Below are 19,714 nucleotides of genomic sequence, written 5' to 3'. Positions count from 1 at the left end.
AAAAATCAGGGAGTAGCTTCCCTCAAGGGAGAAGGTAGGGTCCCAGTCAAAGAAAAGTTTGCTGCAAAAATTTTTGATGGGGGAAAGGGAATAAGGATTTATGCAATGTCTACTGTGTGCCAGGCACTCTGCCAAGCACTTTACAAATATTATCTCATTTGATCCTCATGGTATCCCTGTAGGATAGGTACTGTTATTATCCCCTTTTTACAGTTGAGGAAGCTGAGGCAAACAAAGATTAAGTGATTTGCCCAAGGTTACACAGCTAGTAAGTTTCTGCAGTTAGATTTGAACTCAGAGCTTCCCAACCTTAGACCTAGCTCTCCATTCACTTCAACACCAGCTGCTTGATGCATACTTTTGTCATTTTCAAGAATATCTAAAACTAGCCTAACATTGTTACCAGAGAGAATTCCTGCTGCTACTATAATGATGATTATGATGATAACAATAACATTCAAATAGCACTTATCACATGCCAGGTACTGTGCTAAGTGCTTTACGAACATTATCTCATTTGATCCCCTCACAACAACCCTGGGAGGTAGATGCTATTATTACCCCCATTTTACAGATGAGGAAACTGAGGCAAACAGAGGCGAAGTGACTTGCCCAGAGTCACACAGCTAGGGTATATCTGGGCTCATATTTGAACTCGAGTCTTCATTACTCCAGGCCCAAGGGCTCTGGACACTATGGCGCCACCTAGCCGACGGATACATAGTTTTGTTACTTTCAAGAACATTTAATAACTAGAACTGACCTAACACTGTTCCAAGAGGTAATCCCTACAGCCTGTACTTTAATTAGTAAAAACTGGTGGACAAAAAAAAATTTAATTAACCTGTAGACTGTATAAAAACTCAGTCCTGCTAAGGCTCTTGCAGAGACTTTGTCTTCTAGTTGGGTAACCCTTCTCCTGCAATCCTGCTTACATTGTTGCTCAGTATATGTAATAATTAAGAGACAGCTTTCATATAGTGCTTTCAGTTTTGCAAAACACTTTACACGTGATAACTCATTTAGTAGATAGATATAGACATAGTACTTTCATACAAAGAAAGGTAAACATCAAGCCTGTGTCCAAAGCATCAAAATTTTTGAAATTTGTGAAATCAGAATTAATGAGATTAGTTAACATTAGTTTTTTAAAGATGATTTTCTCCTGTATTGTGCTTCAAATTAGTCTTTTTATCTAGTTACACCTGGGAGTATTGAAAGAGATTTCATGAAAAGTGCTTACTTTTCAATAAGAAAGTCAAAAATATTGGTGTATCTTTCAGTCCATCCTAGTCTCCCTTGTGGTGGGTATACCTATAAGAGGACAGGTTCTTGGAGCAAAGGTAGGTCCAGGGAAAGGCATGAAAGCCTTTTCTTAGACCAAGAACTACCTTCATGAGGCCCCTCATTTATCATAACTGAGAATTGAACTGACAGTGAGTTTCCCTATGGACTAGATCTAACTAGAAGCAGACAAGTAGCCACTTGGGGAAGGATGGGATGGTTCCAAACCAAGCTGAAGGGTTGGGGTAAGGGGTCTGCTTGCTGCCCACAACATCCAGGATTATTTTTCTTCTCTAGCAGGGTAGCCATAAATTAGTGCCTTAAGAAAGAGCCCCAGACTGGGAAATGGGAGACCTGCCTTGCTAGTGACTCATCGTGTGCTCTTTAAGAAAGAGAGCTGACCTCTGTAGACCTCTGGCCTTTATTTGTACAAAGAGGGAATTAGTCTAAATTATATGACTGAGCCATTAGAGAGGAAGTTTCCAGTGCCCTAGGGTCCAGCAAAGAAGAAAGCAGTGTCTGGTTCTAGAAGTCTGGGGCCAGAACTTCTAGAGGGAAATAAATCTCTGCCCAGACAGGCTGGTGGAAAGAGTCCGGCTTCTCTAAAGTTGAGGAAGTCCTTACCTCGTGAAACTGGGCTACCTTATCATCAGTAGCAATGACCACCGCAACATCCGTTATCCCATTTTCCCATCACTAACTGCCTGAGGAATATACCCGCCCCCATGCAGCCCCAAAGAATCGAGACAATGAGTGATATTTGCACAATTGACTGAGACTGTTGTAAGAATCGAAGGAGCTAACCGGCCAGCTAATCAACAAATATTTATCAAATGCCTGCTGTGTGTGAGGCACTGGGAATGCACAGACAATGTAGAACAATCTGTCCTCAGAGAACTTGCATTCTGTTGGGAGAAAAAATTACATTAATACACATACACAAGACAAGTACAAGGTAAATTTTGTTGTTGTTGGGTAGGAGAAGGCACTAGCAGACTTTAAAGCACAAATTTAAAGCACATCATAAGACTTAGAGATGGAAGAAACCAATCCTTCAACCTCCCTCCCATTTTATGGATGAGGAAACTGAGGCCCCAGGGGGAGGGGGTACATGACTTATCCAAAGTCACATCGTACTTGTGTAACATTTCTTGCATAAGGCCCCTCATCTCCTCAGATATTCCTGCCACTCTGGTGCAGGCCCTCATCACCTAAAACCTGGACCGTTGCAGTAGCTTTCTGATTGGTCTCCCTGACTCGTCCCTCCCTGCTTCAGTCCATCCTCCATTCTTTTATCAAAGTGATTTTCCTAAGTGCAAGTCTGACCATGTGACCCCCTGTTTTAAAAATAGTGGCTCCTGATGACCCCCAAGATAAAATTTAAAATCCTCTGTTTGGCCATGAATACATTTTTATATCACAACCTTCCCCTCAAAACATATCTCAAAGCCTTCCCTCTAATTACCCTATTTTATTCCCAAATTTAAAAAAATGTTCCTGATTATTTGTAACCTTTTTCTATTAGAGTTTGATATTTTAGACTTTTAGTAACTATTCCAAAGTAATGGTTGGGAAAGAGCCTCGTATGGTCTTATGTACTGACTTAGGTGCCTTTTTCTTCCATGTGTCTTCTTCCAGGGACGTTACTAAGGTTTGTGCCTGGTACCTTAATTCTAGTGGTATGAACACTGGGTTTGGGATCAGAGGACCAGGATTTGATCTCCAGCTCTGCTGCTTACTAGCTATGCAACCTTGGGCACTTCAGTTCCATGGGCCTCATTGTCTTCATCTGTAAAATGGGAGTGAGGGTTGCACTAGGTGACCTCCATGCTGCCTTGTAGTGCTAAATCTTCTCTTGTATACCCTTCTGCTCTGATGTTTGACTGAGAAAAAGCGAGATAGCAGGGTGTCACCCATTTGTTGTGAAGAAATTCCCTTTGGATGGATCAAGAAACTAAAAGCTCAAAGAAATAGCTGGGTAAATGGATGGCAAAGGCATTTATTGAACATTTACGATGTTCCAGGTACTCTTGGGGATACGAGTATAAGAAAGTTAAACAATCTTTTCCTTCAAAGAGTTTACATTCTAATGAAGGAAGACAGTAAGTAAAGGGGAGGGAGAAATAAGGAGGGGTATGATGTAGAGGCCCATTTCTAGGCACGATAAGGCAAAAGCCTACCTTGTTGTCATGGGCAGCTTTCCAGGCGCCATCGTGAACCTTGTCACTGGTACAGCCAGGACTTTCCTAGTTGCCTGAACAATACCATCCCTGCCACACAAAATGAAATTTTGTATGAAGTGGGGAGAGATCGATCTAGCAACCTGGAATTTGAAGATGATGATAGATTTTTATTTCCTCCAGTGGCTTTCTCCAATGTTTATGTCATGGGGAAGGCTGCTATTTGAAACTCACAGATTAGGCTAGGTTTTACACTTGTTACATGGTAATCGCTTAATAAATGTTTTATCAGCGATCTATCTAGTCATTCCAAGAGCAAAAATATTGTAAAGGAGCTGAAAGTAAGGAAAAATACCCATGCAAGTTCTTGCGTTTCCCTTGTCTTATGGTATTTATAGTGACTCAAAAAAATCACCTACTCCTAAGTCAAGAGACCACAGACAGTGCTATTTCTTGTTCCCAGAGATAAAATCACACGGGGCTTTACGTTTCCACAACTTCATCTCCAGAAAACAAGCCCAGAATTATTTCAAGTGATAGAACAACCCTGGAGGCAGGAGGCTGGACACGATGATTTCTTAAGGCCTTATTAAGCAATTTTTAAAAACCTGAATCTTGGGAAACTATTTCTGGAAAGGGCCCAAATGCTCCTTTGTTTCCCCAGAAGTGTTTATGTTTGTTCAGTGTATTTTATGCGGCTTTATTGGCTGGGTAAATGCTGCAGATCTGCTGAAATTCACGGTGCCAAGCCAGTGGGATGGAAGAGAGGTTTGGAGTGAGAGAAATGTGAGAGCACCAAGTGCGGCGTCTCTGTTGGCTAAGTGTAAACCAGGAAGGGCACAGCGGAGCAAAGGGGCGGGGGGTTGGTGTCAGGAATCACCGGAGGAAGGAGGACTTTGGTGGGAGGAGGGTCTGTCATCCAGGACGGCTCTGAACTTCTCAGAGAACTTCTGGCCTCCTCTGCCTCCCTCTCCCCTGCCTGAGCAAGCGACCCTTTGCTGTGCATCTGTGTAGCCAGCCCATGGTTGCTGTAAGTTAGGCTGCCACTGGAAATTAGGGAACTTTAGAATCAGCTTTTATTAAGTGCCTGCTGTGTGCCGTGCTCTGTGACAGGTGCTGAGAAGACAAAGAGAACAGTAAAGCAGTCCCTGCCCTAAATAAGGTTCCCCTGCCCTAAGTAAGGTTCCCCTCCCCTACTCTAGATGGGGAAGAAAACATGCATGTGTCTAAATATGTGTATATTCACGAATATCTATCTACATATACAAAATTAGTATACATATATGTATATATACACACACAAATATATGTCTATGTACATGCAATACAGGATAATTTGGGGGAGGGGGCAATAGCAGGTGGGAAGGGATCAGGAAAGTCCTCATGGAGAAAGTGAGACTTGAGATAAGCCTTGAAGTACCCTAGGATTCTAAAAATCAAAGGTGAGGAGGGTATGCTTACCAGGCATGGGAGCCAGTCAATGCCAAATCAGAGAAATGGGAAGTGAGATGCCCTTTATGAGAAAGAGAAGGCCAGTCTGGCTATACTGTAGTGTTCATGGAGGAGAGTAAAGCGTACTAATACTAGAATGTAAGTTGGGGGCAGCTAGGTGGCACAGTGGATAGAGCAACGGCCCTGAAGTCAGGAGGACCTGAGTTCAAATCCAGTCTCAGACCAAACACTTGACACTTACTAGCTGTGTGACCCTAGGCAAGTCACTTAACCCTAATTGCCTCACCAAAAATAAAATAAAATAAAATAAAAAAAGATCAAGAGGTAATAGGGAACCACTGGCATTTGAGTAGGGGGTGACATGGGAAGATCTACTCTTCAGGAAAATCACTCTGGCAGCTGTGTGGTGGATGGATTCAAGTGGGGAGAGACTTAAGGCAGGGAGGTCAGTTAGGAAGCTGCTGCAATTGTCCAGATGAGCAGTAACAAGAACCCGAGCTAGGGTGTTGGCTGGTGTGAGTGGAGAGAAGGGAACGGATGCAAGAGATGTCTGTGGCTACAAAATGGCGATGCTGGAAAGCGTCTTAGAGATTGTCTCGTTTAACAGTGCCCCCATTCTACAGAGGAGAAGACTGAAGAAAAGTCAAGCGACTTGCTCAAGGTCCCGTGGCTGATAAGTGGCAGGGCCAGAATTATAACCCAGATCTAGAACTATAGCTCTCAGCTCTGATTTCTTTCCTTCTGATGCCACCCTTCCTAAGATTTAATCACTTTTTTTTTTTTGCTTTCTGGGGAGGTAATCGGGGTTAAGTGACTTGCCCAGGGTCACACGGCTAGTAAGTATCCAGTATCTGAGGCCGGATTTGAACTCAGGTCCTCCTGACTCCAAGGCCAGAGCTCTATCCACTGTGCTACCTAGCTGCCCCTGACTTCATCACTTTTAACTGTTTTAAGCCTTTAAAAAAATGTTTTCAATCAACAAAAATCTACTTTTTCCCCCTCCTGTCTTCTCCTTAACCATTGAGAAAAAAAAAATGAAACAAAACCCGTTACAAATATATATAGTCAAGCAAAACAAATTTCTGCGTTGGACATGTCTTTAAAAAGGGCTCTATCTGTACTCTGAGTCCATCCCTTCTCTGTCAAAGTCAGTAGCATGTTTCATTCTGAGTTCTCTGAAATTGTGGCTACCGTTTTTACTTTTAATTAAAACACCACATCCCCTCCATTTGGTATGATTCATGCTACTGAGTGGTCCTAAGGTGGTCATTAACTCGCCCCATCACCCAACACGAGCAAGTCAAACAAAGGTCATGGTCCCCTCTTAGAGATGAGGCTTCCTCCTGATGGGCACCTGGGACTTAATGGGAAAAGGAAAGTCTTCTGGAAGAGAGATGAAGCAGAACAGATGTAACTATAGTCTACTTTAACCACACACTCAGGTTAAATGATTTGGTTCAGGATGGCTGTCCTGACCTTGTTCTGGTTCAGTAGTTGTAGAAAACATACAGATTTGGTTCTTGTTTGAAATGCTTCACTGGGTGTTTCTCTGAAGGAACAAGGTCCAGCAAAACTGTGTTTGGAATTGGTGTAAGATTGAGTGAGGTGATGGAGTCTGTGCTGAGCACAGTGATGCAGCCAAATTCAGAGGGCCTCAATCAGGTTCAACTTGTGAGCCCTGCTGTACCAAGCACCGCTGTCTGTCCTTGCAGGTGTGGATGATGGAGAGGACATCCCGAGGGAGATGCTGATTGGCATTTATGAACGGATCCGCAAGCGGGAATTGAAAACCAACGAGGACCATGTCTCCCAGGTCCAAAAGGTTGAGAAGCTCATTGTGGGAAAGAAGCCGGTAAGTGGCTCGTGGGCTGCTCCCTGCCCGGGTACCAGTCAGGCTAGATGATAAGGGCAGGAGAGTTGAGTTGGAGCAAAACATATATGCAAGGGAAGTTATCCGCTTTTCAGGAGGGCTCTCATTTCCCAAGAGCGATTCCATCTCCAAGAACAAATTGGTTCCTGACCCAGGCAGTCCTAATATAGCACAGCCCCAGGAGAGGCGAGGTTATGAATATTAAATGCTGTAATGTGAGATGTTGGGATTTTTTTTCAATTTTTCCTCCTCATTTTCAAATAAGTATTTATAAGATTCCATTCATCATGCATGCAAATGCATCCTGTCTCTGTTTTAGTGCTAAGTTTAGGGTGAAATGTCTGCATTTTAAGCAGCTTTGATGGCCAGCTCCCCTGAGGGCAGAGGCATGCACTGGTAAAGTATCAGCTGCAGGTGGGAGGTTACAAGGGTACCTCCTGGCAAGCAGAGGGGATTCGGGCGGGCTCTGCTGAGGCCTTAAGGACAGTAGGTGCCAATTGCGTGGCAGTCTGTATCGATTCTTGAAGTAGCTCTGAAGTCTCCCTTCTGAAGGGGAAAGACGGCTTTGGAAAGTTGGCCAAGTCCCACGCTTGGCAATTTCTACGACCATCCTTTCTCCTAAACTGACTCTTCTTGAGATTGACTGGTAGTCTCACTTTTCCAACAGAGCCCAATCCACGTAAAATTCTGCCTTCACTGAGGAATTGTGTTTTGTTTTGGTTTTTTTCCTCCCCTCCCTAAGCATGACACCCCATTCTGAGTCCCTCCTGCAGTGATCTATCTTGACTGTGACTCAGAGCTGAGTAGGATGTGTATAGGTTCACTCTGGGAAGGAGGAAGCCAATAACACGTCATTTCGGTTTCCTTAGCTGACAAATCATTTCACTTTGGCTGTTGTTGAAAGCAGAGAAGCACCACCGTGGGGGTAATGCAGGAGAAAGCACTGTACTGGAGATGGCAATTCTAGTCTCTGCTGGAATCTTGTATCTGACCACTAACTCGCTGACAAATTATTTTACCTAGGATCCTTAGCTTCTTCATCTGTGAAATGAGGGGGGTTGATGGTATCCTCCAATGATGGTTTTTGTGATTCTTTGACCATCAGGCATGTTCTTATGGTGAGGCCCAGAGAAACTTAACAGAAAATACCATCTGGGGGGGAAAAAACCCCAACAGCAGCAAATTCCTCCCTTCGCCCAAACACATAGTGGAACTTGAACAAGATCAATTTTCCTTCCTAATGTAATTTAAGGACTTAGCCAGTGGTTCAGCAACCATTCACAAGTCCCCTGGACCGGTGGTGTCAAACTCAAATAGAAATGGATCCCTGCCTCTTCATAGTAACTTAGAAAAAACACAAACCACAAATTAAACGTTATCTATATTATGCTGAATTTTTATTTACTTTGTTAAACATTTCTGGTTTGGGGCAGCATTTTGGAGTTTTATGGGAGAGTTTGATACCCTTGCCCTAGATCCGTTACCTGCTAGGGACATCTGATAATATCTATGGAACACTTCATGACGTTCTACGTTGATTATTACAGGTTTATTCAAACGATGTCCAACTGTTCTGTCATGATTCCAAGTAGTAAAAAAAACTACCCTTGCCTGTGGTTTGAGAACCTAGAAAACTTTATGCACTGAAAGGGCTGATGGGACAGCACAGTCTCCATTTGAAATAATTTCTCTGCCCTCACCTTGACTTTACTTTTAATTAGCCGTGCTGCTAAGAGTACTCTTAACCCTTTCTGAAAATCACAAGGATGTTGAGTGATAAAATCAAGGGTTATTAGAGCTAGAAGGGCTCTTAGAGGTCACCAGATTTAAATCCCTCATTCTACAGATGGGAAGACCGAGGCCCAGAAAGATTAAGGGTCTTGCCCGAGTTCATACTGGTGGTAGATCTGAGATTCAAAGTTGGTTCCTCTGACTCCAGATTCACCACACTTTTCCCCTTAATTTTTCTGCTTCACATCTAACCCCTTCATTTATTTCATAAGTGAGATTACTTCAGAGAAATTAAGAGATTTGCCCAATAAACTACGGCAATAGGACATAACCTAAGATCCTTGACATTAGGACTTGGGGCCATAAGATTATATCTCAGAAACCATCTAGTTCAGCTCTTCCATTTTACGGATAATGAAACTGAAGCCAAAGGAGGCTAAGTGGTTTGTCCAAAGTCACACAGGTAGTAAGCAGGATTTGAACACAGCACCCTTTGGCTTCAAAGTCAGTCCTCTTTCCCTTGTGTCCTGCTGTTTTCCTTAATAAAGTACCATATGCACATGTGGCATTTAGGGCCTATAGCTACATTGAGACTGATATAAAGGTGTGATTAAGAACTCATTTATATATCGAATTAAGTTTGTAAGACACATTCCTTATGCTATTCCAGGAAAACATAGCATAGCATTTTGAAGTTGGAAGGAAGGTTAGTTCTCATCGAAAGAAACCCCATCATTTTTATAAATGGGGAAACTGAGACTCATGAAGGGGAAGTGACTTTTCCCAAGGTCACTCATTGGATCAAGTAGAATCCTTAATTATTTTAACAAGACTAGATTGAAATAGAACTAAGTAATTGCTGTGATGTATCTTTTGGGAGTTTAACACATCTGTATTTTCTCCTATAGATTGGATCTCTGCATCATGGACTTGGCTGTGTAGGTATCTCTCTTCTTATTGATTCATGACTATACTCCACACAAGATAGAATAATCATGTCATTTGCCCATTTGCTTATTTACTTTAGCACTTTCTTCTGGAATATGGGCTTATCCCAAATGTTGGCAGCTTCAGTTATTTTTCTCACCAAAAATGAATTTTCTTAATTTTCCTAGCCTAAGACTTCTGTGGATTCTTTACAAAATCACATGAGTTGTGCTGGCCCAACAGAGATTTCTTGAGTTGGGGAGTCCCTTTTTTATCCAATTTCAGTACACAGTCTGGTGCAGTGACTGAGAGAAACCTGCCCTGGTCAGCTGAGACTACCACCCAGATAGGCATCACTTTAAATGGTGCTTAATTTTGGCTGTCCAGGCTGAAGAATGGGGGCTGGGAAATAAATATCCCTGCAAACAGCGTATAGAAATTGTTTGTCTTCAGAGGCTACAGTTAAGTTGGTCTTTTTTCTTGTAAAAATTCTCTGACTTTTCTCCTTACTGTTTCGCTATGCCTTGCTCTCCTGGTGGAGAGAGTAGAATTATCAATAGAGTTTCATACCTCCTTGTTCTTATTCTTGAGCTTTCTCTGGTTTGGGAATGAGGGGTTGTCAAGGATGTCCTCTTTATGCAATGGAAGACTGATCATATGGCAGTATTTTGTGAACCAAAAAGCACCATATAAATATCAGCTACTATTATTTCACACCCTAACTTAAGCACCTAGTAACACTCAAAGGGGATGATAGCTTTTCTAGCCTGTGGTTGGTTAGGTCAGAACTTAGCATATAGTGCATGCAGATATTTGGGGCCATTCACTCACTGTTTTGTCACACATTGCAACCCCCATCCTGCCGTCTTGGACATGCATACGTGCCTTTGGTCACATGGGAAGAGAGCCCAAATGGGTGACCACACAGCCCCACATGGGATGACTCCCTGCAACCTTTCCCCCCTCCTAGAGGCATAAAGTTAAAAAGGACATTTGATTAGGAGTCAGGAGACCTGGGTACTAGTCTTGTTTTTCTAATGTTCTAACTTTTTCATCATATAACCTTGGGCAAGCTGCCAGACCTTGAAGAGCCTTAGATTCCTCGCTTGGAAAATGTAGATGTTAGTCACAGAATCTGTTCATTGGAACGAACCTCAGGGGTAGCCCACTGCAGCTCCTACCTACAGCATGAAACCCATCTCCAGTGTCCCTGACCAGTTGTCATCCAACCCTCCTTAAACACATCTAGGGATAGGAAAGTCACTGTCTTCCAAAGTACTCCATTCTATTTCTGAATCACCTCCATCCTTAGAACGTTCTTCTTAACTTAGTAAATCAATATGAATCAAAAGCTGCCTCCTTGTCCCTTTTGACTCTTGGTACTAGTTCAGTCTTCTGGCACTGAGCAGAATAACACAAGCTGCTCCTGTACATAGCCATCCTTCAGATATTCCAAGATAGCTGCCACGCCTCCCATAAGCACTGTTTCCTCTATGCTAGATATCCCTGGGTCTTCCAGATGCCCACAAGATATGGTTTTGAGTCTCCTCACCATCCTCTTCACCTTTTTCTGAACATACTCTAGCTCTTCAATGATTTTCCTAAAATGGGGGGACCCAGAATTGAACACAATACTCTAGATACTAGAGCATCTAGATGTTCGACTACAGTAGAGTACGATGGAACTTCCTGCGTTCTAGACAATTCTGCTAAAGTAGCCAAAGGTCACATGAATTTCTTTGATTACTGTGCCTTCCTCGGGACTTAATGAAAATTAAATTGGAAATATTTTGGAAAGTTTTGAAATTTAAAAACTATGAAGTGCTGTGCAAAATCAGAGTTTGTCCTATGGGCTGTAGGTCACTGACATTAATATGATGTACAAAAGATCAGACATCATACTAGCAACTTTTTAGGGAATGGAATTTGTAAGGATTGACCCTATAGATCCTTAAAATCAAAGAATGTTAGGATTTGAAGGGAGTTTGAGGTCATCTGCCCCAACTCAGAAGCACTTATGGGTACTATAGCCCCTCTGCCATGTCCCTGACGAGAAAGGCGTCCAGCCTCTGCCTGGATCCCTTCAGTGATGCTCAAGCCATATGACAAGCTGCCCAGTTTGTGGACAGTCCTCAAAGTTACAAGGTTCTTTCATATGCTGAGCTGAAGTCTAGCTGATTGTAGCTTCCACATGTCAACCCTCGTTTCTTCCTCTTAAACACCACAAACTCAGTCTGCTCTGTCTTCCACATCGTATTCTTCTGGGTGTTTGAAGAAGGCAACCTTGATGTTTCTCCAGGCTGAGCATTCCCAATTCTTTCAGCTCTTTTTCATATGAAGTAATTTCCAAATCGATCATCATCGTCCATTGCCATATTGCAAGGTGGCTGAATAATGAAGGGATGGACTGGAACCAGTGCAGAGTGACCATAGTAACATCACAAAGCAGGGCAGGAGTGGATAATGCCAGCAGCCACCATAAAAGATGGAAGCATGAGGGACAGGGGACAAATCAGACAGATTACCAGCTCTTCCAGCCAGTCTGTAAAAGTTAGCATGGCGTAGTACATGGCGAGATGGACTTGGAGTCCGGAAATGCCAGGTTCAAATCCAGCCTCAGACACTTACTAGTGTGTAACCCTGGGCAAGTCATTTAACTTCCCTTGGCCCCAGTATCCTCATCTGTAAAATGGGGATAATAACAGCACTTACTACACAAAGTTGTTCTGAATACTGGGGGGAAAGAGGAAGGGACTAAGCATTTACCAGGTACCTGCTGTGTGCCAGGCGCTGGATTAAGCACTTTACAAGTAGCTGTTATTATCCCCATTTTGCAATTGAGAAAACTGAGGCAGGCAGAGGTGAAATGACTTGCCCAGGGTCACCCAGCTAGTAAATGTCCAAGGTCATATTTGAACTCAGGTCTTCCTGACTCTAGGCCTAGCACCACTGCGCCATCTAGCTGCCTCAAATGAGATAACATGCAAAGCACTTTAACAATCCTTAAGATTCTGTGAATAATTTATTTGTATACATATATACACATACATATATTTATACAAAATATATCATGTGTATAATAACATCGTGTATATATTAACATATATGCATGGTATATTCATATATAAATATTAGATATTATTTTATTTCTATTGATATCTTCTGTTTTTGTATATCCTTCTTAGAATATATCCTTAATAATTGCTCTTTGTAATCTTTAAGGTGCTTTAAATAACATGTTACTATGTCATATATTAACATATAAGTGTTAGATATGATTTTGTTTTTATGGCTATCTTTCATCTTTAACCTCTTTACATTTTAGTATATATCCTTACCCCAACTCCTTCCCAGCAAACTCATCTTTATAAGAAAAAAGAAAAAAGGGAAGGGAAAAGCAGGTCAGCAAAACTAATCAACACATCAGTCCAGTGTGATAGTGTAAGCTGTGATCCACACCTGTAGTCCCCCACCTCTGCAGGGAAGGGAGGGAAGGACACTTTCTTATCTCTCCTCTTGACCTTTATAATTACTTAGTCCTGTGCTTGAGGGTAGGTTGAGGATTCATTTGTTTTTATTCATTTCCTTTACACTGTTTCAGCCATGGTCTTTGCCATTTTCTTGGTTCTGCTTGCTTATTCCGCATAATTCCATAGAAATCTTCCCACAATTCTCAGGATTCTTCTGATTAATTCTCCATGGCACAACAATGTGCTGCTGCATTCATGTTCCACAATTTATTTAGTCTCTCCCTAGGGAATGGGTATCTTATTTTATTTCCAGTTCTTCATTACCACAAAAAGTACGGCTGTGAATTTTCTGAAAGATAAGGGTCCTTTCTTTCTGTCTTTATTCTCCTTGGGGTTTATGTCCCACATTTTAGTCACTTTTTTTTTTTTTAAGCATAATTCTAAATGGCTTTCTAGACTATTTGGACCAGTTCACAGTTTCACCAATAGTATAACTGTGTGCCTATCTTTCCTTAGCCCCTCCAATTTTGACTATTGCCATATTTTATCATTTTCGCCAGTTTGCAATGTATGAGGTGAAACTTCAAACCAATGCTACTTATATCTTAGTTCCTATTCCAGCACTAACCTTTCAGCCTGAATCTCTGCTTCTCCAACTGGTTTCCCATTCATTTTAACCCTTGGATTTTAGCACTCCAAAGAAACCCTGGTACCATCCCCTTCCAACATTTGCTAAACCATTGCATGTGTCAGCCCTTCCCCAGCAGGATCAATCAGCAAGTATTCATTATGTACTTTTTATGTAACATGAATTGTACTAGGCCTTGGCAATACAAAAACAAAAATGAGACACTCCTGCCCTCAAGAAGTTTATGCTTTATTAGAATGGCTATACAAGCAAAAGAAATCCATGATAATGAGGGGTGGGGAAAAGCACTAGCAGCTGTGGGTATCCAGGGTGAGAGGGGTAACCTGAAAACCCAGAGAGGAAAGTGTAATTCCCAGTTTTAAATGCTGCAGAGAGATCAAGAAGGATGAGGATAAGAAAGGGCCATCAGATTGGGCCATTAGAGATCACTACTAACTTTGGAGAGAGAAGTTTCAGTTGAGTAGCGAGGTTAGAAGTCACTTACCAAAGGTTAAGATGTGAGAGGAGATAAAGTGTAAATAATGAAGCCACTTTGAAATTGGAAAAGCCATAATGAGTAGGGTTAAGTGAGGTTGTTTTTTGTTTTTTTAAAGAATAGAGGAGGCTTGGGTGCTTGGGTGCATTTGTAGGCAGCAGAAAGGGAGAAACTAAGGATTAGAAATGGGGGATAGTTGGGAGAAGGGAGTCTACTAGATCTAAGGGGTATGTAGAGGGGTTGACCTTGGTGAGGAGAAGGACAGTACTTCATCAAACACGATAAGGAAGGAAGGGAATAATAAGGGACAATAGCAAAGGGTTTTCAGGTATAGAAAAAGGGAGAAGGGAGAGCTTATGGTGAACAGCCTTGATTTTCTCAATTAAGTACAAGGTAAGAGTCTCTGTTTGGTAGTGAGAAAGTCTATGGAAGACTTGAGAAGAAAGGAAAAGGTTTGAAACAACTGCTATGGGGAATGTGATTGAGAGTCATTTAGGGAAGAGTTAAAGGATTGCCTTGAGGTGGTGAAGACCCAGCTGAGATTAAATAAGATAAATCTGTAGCGGAACCAGTAAACTTGGTTTAACTGCATGTGAGCAGTGGAGGAAGAAGATGGTGGCGGATAATCCAGACTGGTGTTGGCCAAGACACGAGAGTCAATAGGATGAGAGAGTAAGAAAGCAGAGGCTGTGTGATGTTCAACTAGTTAACTATAAAGTTGAGATTGGGAAAGATGAAGGGAACTGGAGGATAAAGAATAAGTACAGAAAAAGTGAGGCATAATAAGAAATGAAATGATAGGAAGTTAGCATTGAATCATGGAATTTCAGAATTATTCATCACAGAAGTCAAACACATGTGGGTGATGGCAAATCAAGGATGTGACCTGGCCATGCCCGTGTGTGACTGTGGTGGAGTGAGAGCCGGCAAGTGAGGTTGAGAAGAAGGAACTGGGAAGCCAGGGTGTTGGTAAAGGGGTAGAGAGGGTGCCTGTGAGCCAGGCACCAAACTGGAGAAAGAAGAGAGCCACCAGTATCTGAATTGAGTTCTCGTCTCAGACAGCGGGAGGGATGGGATGTATATGTGGTGAGAAGGGACCTCAAAGAGGGAAAGCCTACTTCTTGAGGGTGGCAGAGGACGAGTGGGAGCAGGGGCCAGGTGTAGAGAAGAACCAAGCCACAGTGGGACTATGGGATTCATCATTCAGTTCTCCCCCGTACACCAAATCCCCTCCATTCATGACCATAAAAACGAATTCTAGGAAAGGAAAAGGAACGCTCTTTTCCCTTTTCTGGCATATCCCAGGGCTAGCTGGCAAGTCCATTCTCCTTTATTTGCCCATTTCTTTAAACCAGTCTTGAGGTAAGGCTTCTGGAACAGGTTGAGTGAGATGCCAGTGAGGGAACTTCTCTGTTTGTGGAAAGAAACAGGCCCCATCCTGACCAGCCTCGCCTCCTCTTTCCCTTGAATCTCGCCAAGAGGACCATTTTCAAGCTGATCCAGGGTCTATAAAAAGGTGCTGAGCATCAGTCACCCAGCGACTTTACTGAGAGCCAGTTTACAGCATGCTCGGTGCTTTGGGGATAGAGAAATCACACAAAACCTGAATCCTATTCTTAAGGAGCTTACGATCTAATTGGGAAAGCAAACGCACATTAAAAATTAGTAGAAATACACATGGCAGTACATGATATATCAAGTGAGTGGCAGAAATGACTGTGGGCTAACTCCATGTCAGTAGGTAAGATCTCAGCTCAGTCTTGAAGGTTAAGGTTGGACTGCTCAGGGAGGGAAGGACATTCCAGGGGAGGACCTGAGGTGCTCAAGGTAGCGAGGTGGATGTTCAAAGGAAGAGGAAGCTAGCCTAGCCTGGCAGGTGAGGCTAGAAGAGGGAGTGGGGAGCCAGAGCCTAGCAGGCCTCGCATGGCAGCCTAAGAAACATGAACTTTATGTGATAGACACTGGAAGGCCACTGAAGCTTTTTGATCAGGAGAGTGAGGTTATCAGGTTGGTCTTTTAGGAAAATTAATCAGCCCTGTGCCAGTCAGCAGCATAGGCAGATCACCTAGGAGTCAGCACCTTGGCCTGGCTGTAAGGGAGTTGCTAGTTTATGACTGACATCAATACCTTTTCCTTTCCCACAGGTACTTTCCCTTCCCCATCGGAGGCTCGTTTGCTATTGCCGTCTCTTTGAAGTGCCAGATCCGAATAAACCCCAGAAGCTTGGATTACACCAGCGAGAAATCTTCTTATTTAACGACCTCCTTGTGGTATGTCATTTAACCACAGTGTATCCTCACATACACTAAGAACCTCTTCTGGAGTTTTCCTGAAGCCCAGGCCATGTGTCATAGATCTCAGGGCCCCTGATGACACCTTAGAGATCAACACATCCGAGGAGTCTTGACCTGGGCTCCACGGTCCCTTTGAGGGCCCACAAATACAGTTCAGGGGCAGGTCTGTGGACTTGGATAGGAAAAAACTCACATCTTTATTTTTGCTAACCTCTAACTGTAATTTAGCATCTCCTTCAATTATTTGTGAACATAGGCAGCAAACCACGGTGGCATTAGCAGTACCTATGACTTTGTCAGCAATAGAAATCACAGATATTTTTGTATCACATTACAGTTATCTTGAAATATAGTTTATGCTCATCTCTACCTCAAAATTACTGTAGTTATTAGACCTGCAACTAGATCATGGGGGATTTGAGTCTTTCTGTCTACTGACTATATTTCAATAGGATTAGCTCTGTGTTTTATTTTAATATACTTAAGGTGTGCCCAGAGACTGACAAATAGTAAGCACTGTATTCATGGGCAAAACAGTCCACAATACCAAAAAAAGGTCAACCCCTGATCTAGTCGAGCTGTTTCATTTCACAGATTAGCAGGGAATTTGAGTTTTGGGGAAGAGTGTTTCTCTATTGAGTGGACAGAGAAGTAGATTTTAGTCTTTGGCATTTCTGGCCCATAGGTCACTGTCTGTCTTTGCTATAGAAGACATTTCTCCCTGATTCCTAGGTCCCCTTCTTATGAGAACACAATAGCCTTCCTATTGATTGCTACCCTCTGTAGTGAGTTTGGGCATCTGCTTTGGGCCCCAGCTCTTAGCTTCTAGAAAGGAATATTCCCTTCTCCAGGATGGGACCCGACTCAGAAGAGAGTAACTGATGAGCAGGGTTTTGTATGTAATTGGCTTTGAGGCCAGTTACAGAATCCTGTGTGGATTGAAGCATCAGGGGTCATGAGCTTAGAACAGCGGTTATCTTATATCTAGGTATTGTTTATGGAAGAGAAGGCAGTGAGGTCTTACTTCTTTGCATCATTTCTATATTTCGCTCACTGAATTCCATCCCTTTCCCTTTGGTACTAAGTCCACAAGAGTGTGCCTCTTTGCACTACTTTCAGAATAGGCTTTTTCAAGCGTGTAAATAAAAGTGCTTCTGCATCCACCCTGGACCATAGGATTGTAATAAAGCCTGCAGTGACTCTCAGGAGACTCTCTTTCAGGTCCACAAAGGCTTCAGAGTGAACAAAAGCCATCTGATGAATTGTAGCACCAAAGGGGGTGTTTGTGCAAATGAGATCAATCTCACGAGCAGGTGTTCAGAATCCTCCCCAGTGTCAGCAAAGACTTTTCTCAGTGTGAGATAAAGGGATTTAAAGGGCATCCAGGTGGAAGGGGAGGGCAAAGACTCTACTATGGGAAGCATATCCCATATTGGAAGAGAAGGAGTAAGGAGAGAGAGAAGGCTCGTGAGAGACACAGACAGAGTGTGTGTGCACATTTCTCCTAAGATGAAAAAGGAAAAGAAGATGGAAGGCATGGATTATCCTAGGGTCTTTCCCTTTGGCACTATCATTAATGGTATAATACATTTGCCGTCCTCAGGTCACCAAGATCTTTCAGAAGAAGAAGAATTCTGTGACATACAGCTTCCGCCAGTCTTTTTCCCTTTATGGCATGCAGGTCCTACTTTTTGAGAATCAGTGTAAGTCTGTCTCTTCCTCCCCCATTTTCTCTCCTCATGAAGAGCTGGATAGCTGTCCTAAGAATGTTTCAGGGATGGATCGTTACTTCTATCTTAAAATATCTGAGTAACTTTGATGTGGGAGAGTGATCAGAGTTGATCTCCTTAGCCCAAAAGGGTGCAGTTAGGAACAAAGCATGGAAAAGGCAGATTTAAGCCCAATGTAAGGAAAAACTCCCTAACAATTGGTGGCCCCAATCAATCCACAAGCCTTAATTAAACTCCTGCTCTATGTCGGGTACTAGGCTAGGCGCTAGGAATACAAAGTCAAAGATGAAACCGTCCCCGCCATCAGGGAGCCTACACATGGAGTGGGCTGCCTGGGAAGGTGATGAAATCCCCATCACTGGGCACCTTTCAAGAGGAGGCTAGATGCTATCTTATTAGAAATTCTATCGAAGAGATTTCTATCCATGTAGGGCTTGAATTAAGTGACCCCCCAGGGTCCCCAACAGCTCTCAAATTTTGTGAAAGCTCTTTTTGGGGAACTGTCACTCTTCCAAATTTAGGACTTGCTATGCCTTCCTTTCCCTCTCCTGATGTCCTTTCACCCCCACCCCCAGAAGTGTACTGGGGGAAAGGCCAAGGAATGCTGTCTCCTGGATCAAACTCCCTGGGTAGGTAGGGAATTACAAAGTGATGGTAACACCAGTGTTATAGGCACATCTCTGTCTCCATCTCCATTTCTCTCTTACTGACTCTTTCCCTCTGCTTCTGACTGTCTCTGTCTCTTTCTTTCTTCCTTCCTTCTCTCCCCTACCCATCTTCCCCACCTCCACCTTAACTGTGAAGACATCTGAATAATGGAGATTCTTAGGAATCTAGAAGCTGTAGCAAAAGGCATAAGAAAGGCTAGGAGACGACCCAGGAGAGGCTGTTTGGGCGGCTTTAAGCACTCCTCTCTTTTCTGAGGTCAGGGGTTGCCTGCTAAGCTGCCTCTCTTTCCCCTGAGACCCATGGGCTAGATAGGGCTGGGCTGGGTTCTGCTCCCGTCTGCTCCCCTGTGCTGGGGCAGGGTCTGTGATTTAGGTGTTCCTGTTGCTGACTCCGTGTTCCAAAGTTCTGCTGCTGGGAACACACTGACCTTGGAGCTGCAGCTGGGGTGGGGCTGAGGATTGCCTCATCCCAGATGGTGCTGCTTGAAGAAGGGTCGCTTGAGGAATGATAGTAATGTTTTAAAAACAAACACAATTCTTCCAATATTGGCTTTGTCTTCTTGGGAAACTTTTTGGCCCACTGTGTATTTACAGGTTAGGGCATTCCCAAGGGCCCAGCAGTTGAAACGCTGAGGAATCTAGTCTTATGAGGAATAAGGAAATGTCAAATTTGTAGCTTCCCAGCTTAGCCACTAGGACCGGGAAATAATAATAATATACAGGAAATGGGGTATAGAAATCTGTCCTGCCCTACAGGAAAATTGAAGGGGAAGGGGATAAGAGAAGGGGGAGAGAGATAGAAGGGAGGGCAGATTAGGGGAAGGGGAATTCAGAATGCATGCCGTCTTGGGGTGGGGGGAGGGACGAGATGGGGAGAAAATTTGGAACTCAAAATCTTGTGGAGGTGAATGTTGAAAACTAAAAATAAATTAATAAAAAAAATAATAATAGCAACAACAACATGAATACGTATTCATTGTGTGC

At 43.0% G+C, this 19,714-nt stretch overlaps 1 protein-coding gene across 4 annotated transcripts in view; it reads left to right on the top strand.

Moving 5' to 3' along the window:
• Positions 1-19,714, top strand: part of IQSEC1 (IQ motif and Sec7 domain 1) — a 208,750-nt gene that overhangs the window by 175,031 nt on the left and 14,005 nt on the right. For all 4 annotated transcript variants that reach the window (XM_027837064.1, XM_027837066.1, XM_027837065.1 and 1 more), the window contains exons 7-10: positions 6,629-6,768; positions 9,426-9,455; positions 16,183-16,308; positions 17,936-18,035. In XM_027837064.1, coding sequence (XP_027692865.1) covers positions 6,629-6,768; positions 9,426-9,455; positions 16,183-16,308; positions 17,936-18,035 — 396 coding nt within the window. The remainder of the gene's footprint in view (positions 1-6,628; positions 6,769-9,425; positions 9,456-16,182; positions 16,309-17,935; positions 18,036-19,714) is intronic.

Source organism: Vombatus ursinus, unplaced genomic scaffold (assembly GCF_900497805.2).
Source record: "Vombatus ursinus unplaced genomic scaffold, bare-nosed wombat genome assembly UNPS02014820.1, whole genome shotgun sequence".
NCBI lineage: Eukaryota > Metazoa > Chordata > Mammalia > Diprotodontia > Vombatidae > Vombatus > Vombatus ursinus.
Note: the sequence above shows the minus strand (reverse complement) of the source record. Positions and strands in the feature narration are given on the sequence as shown.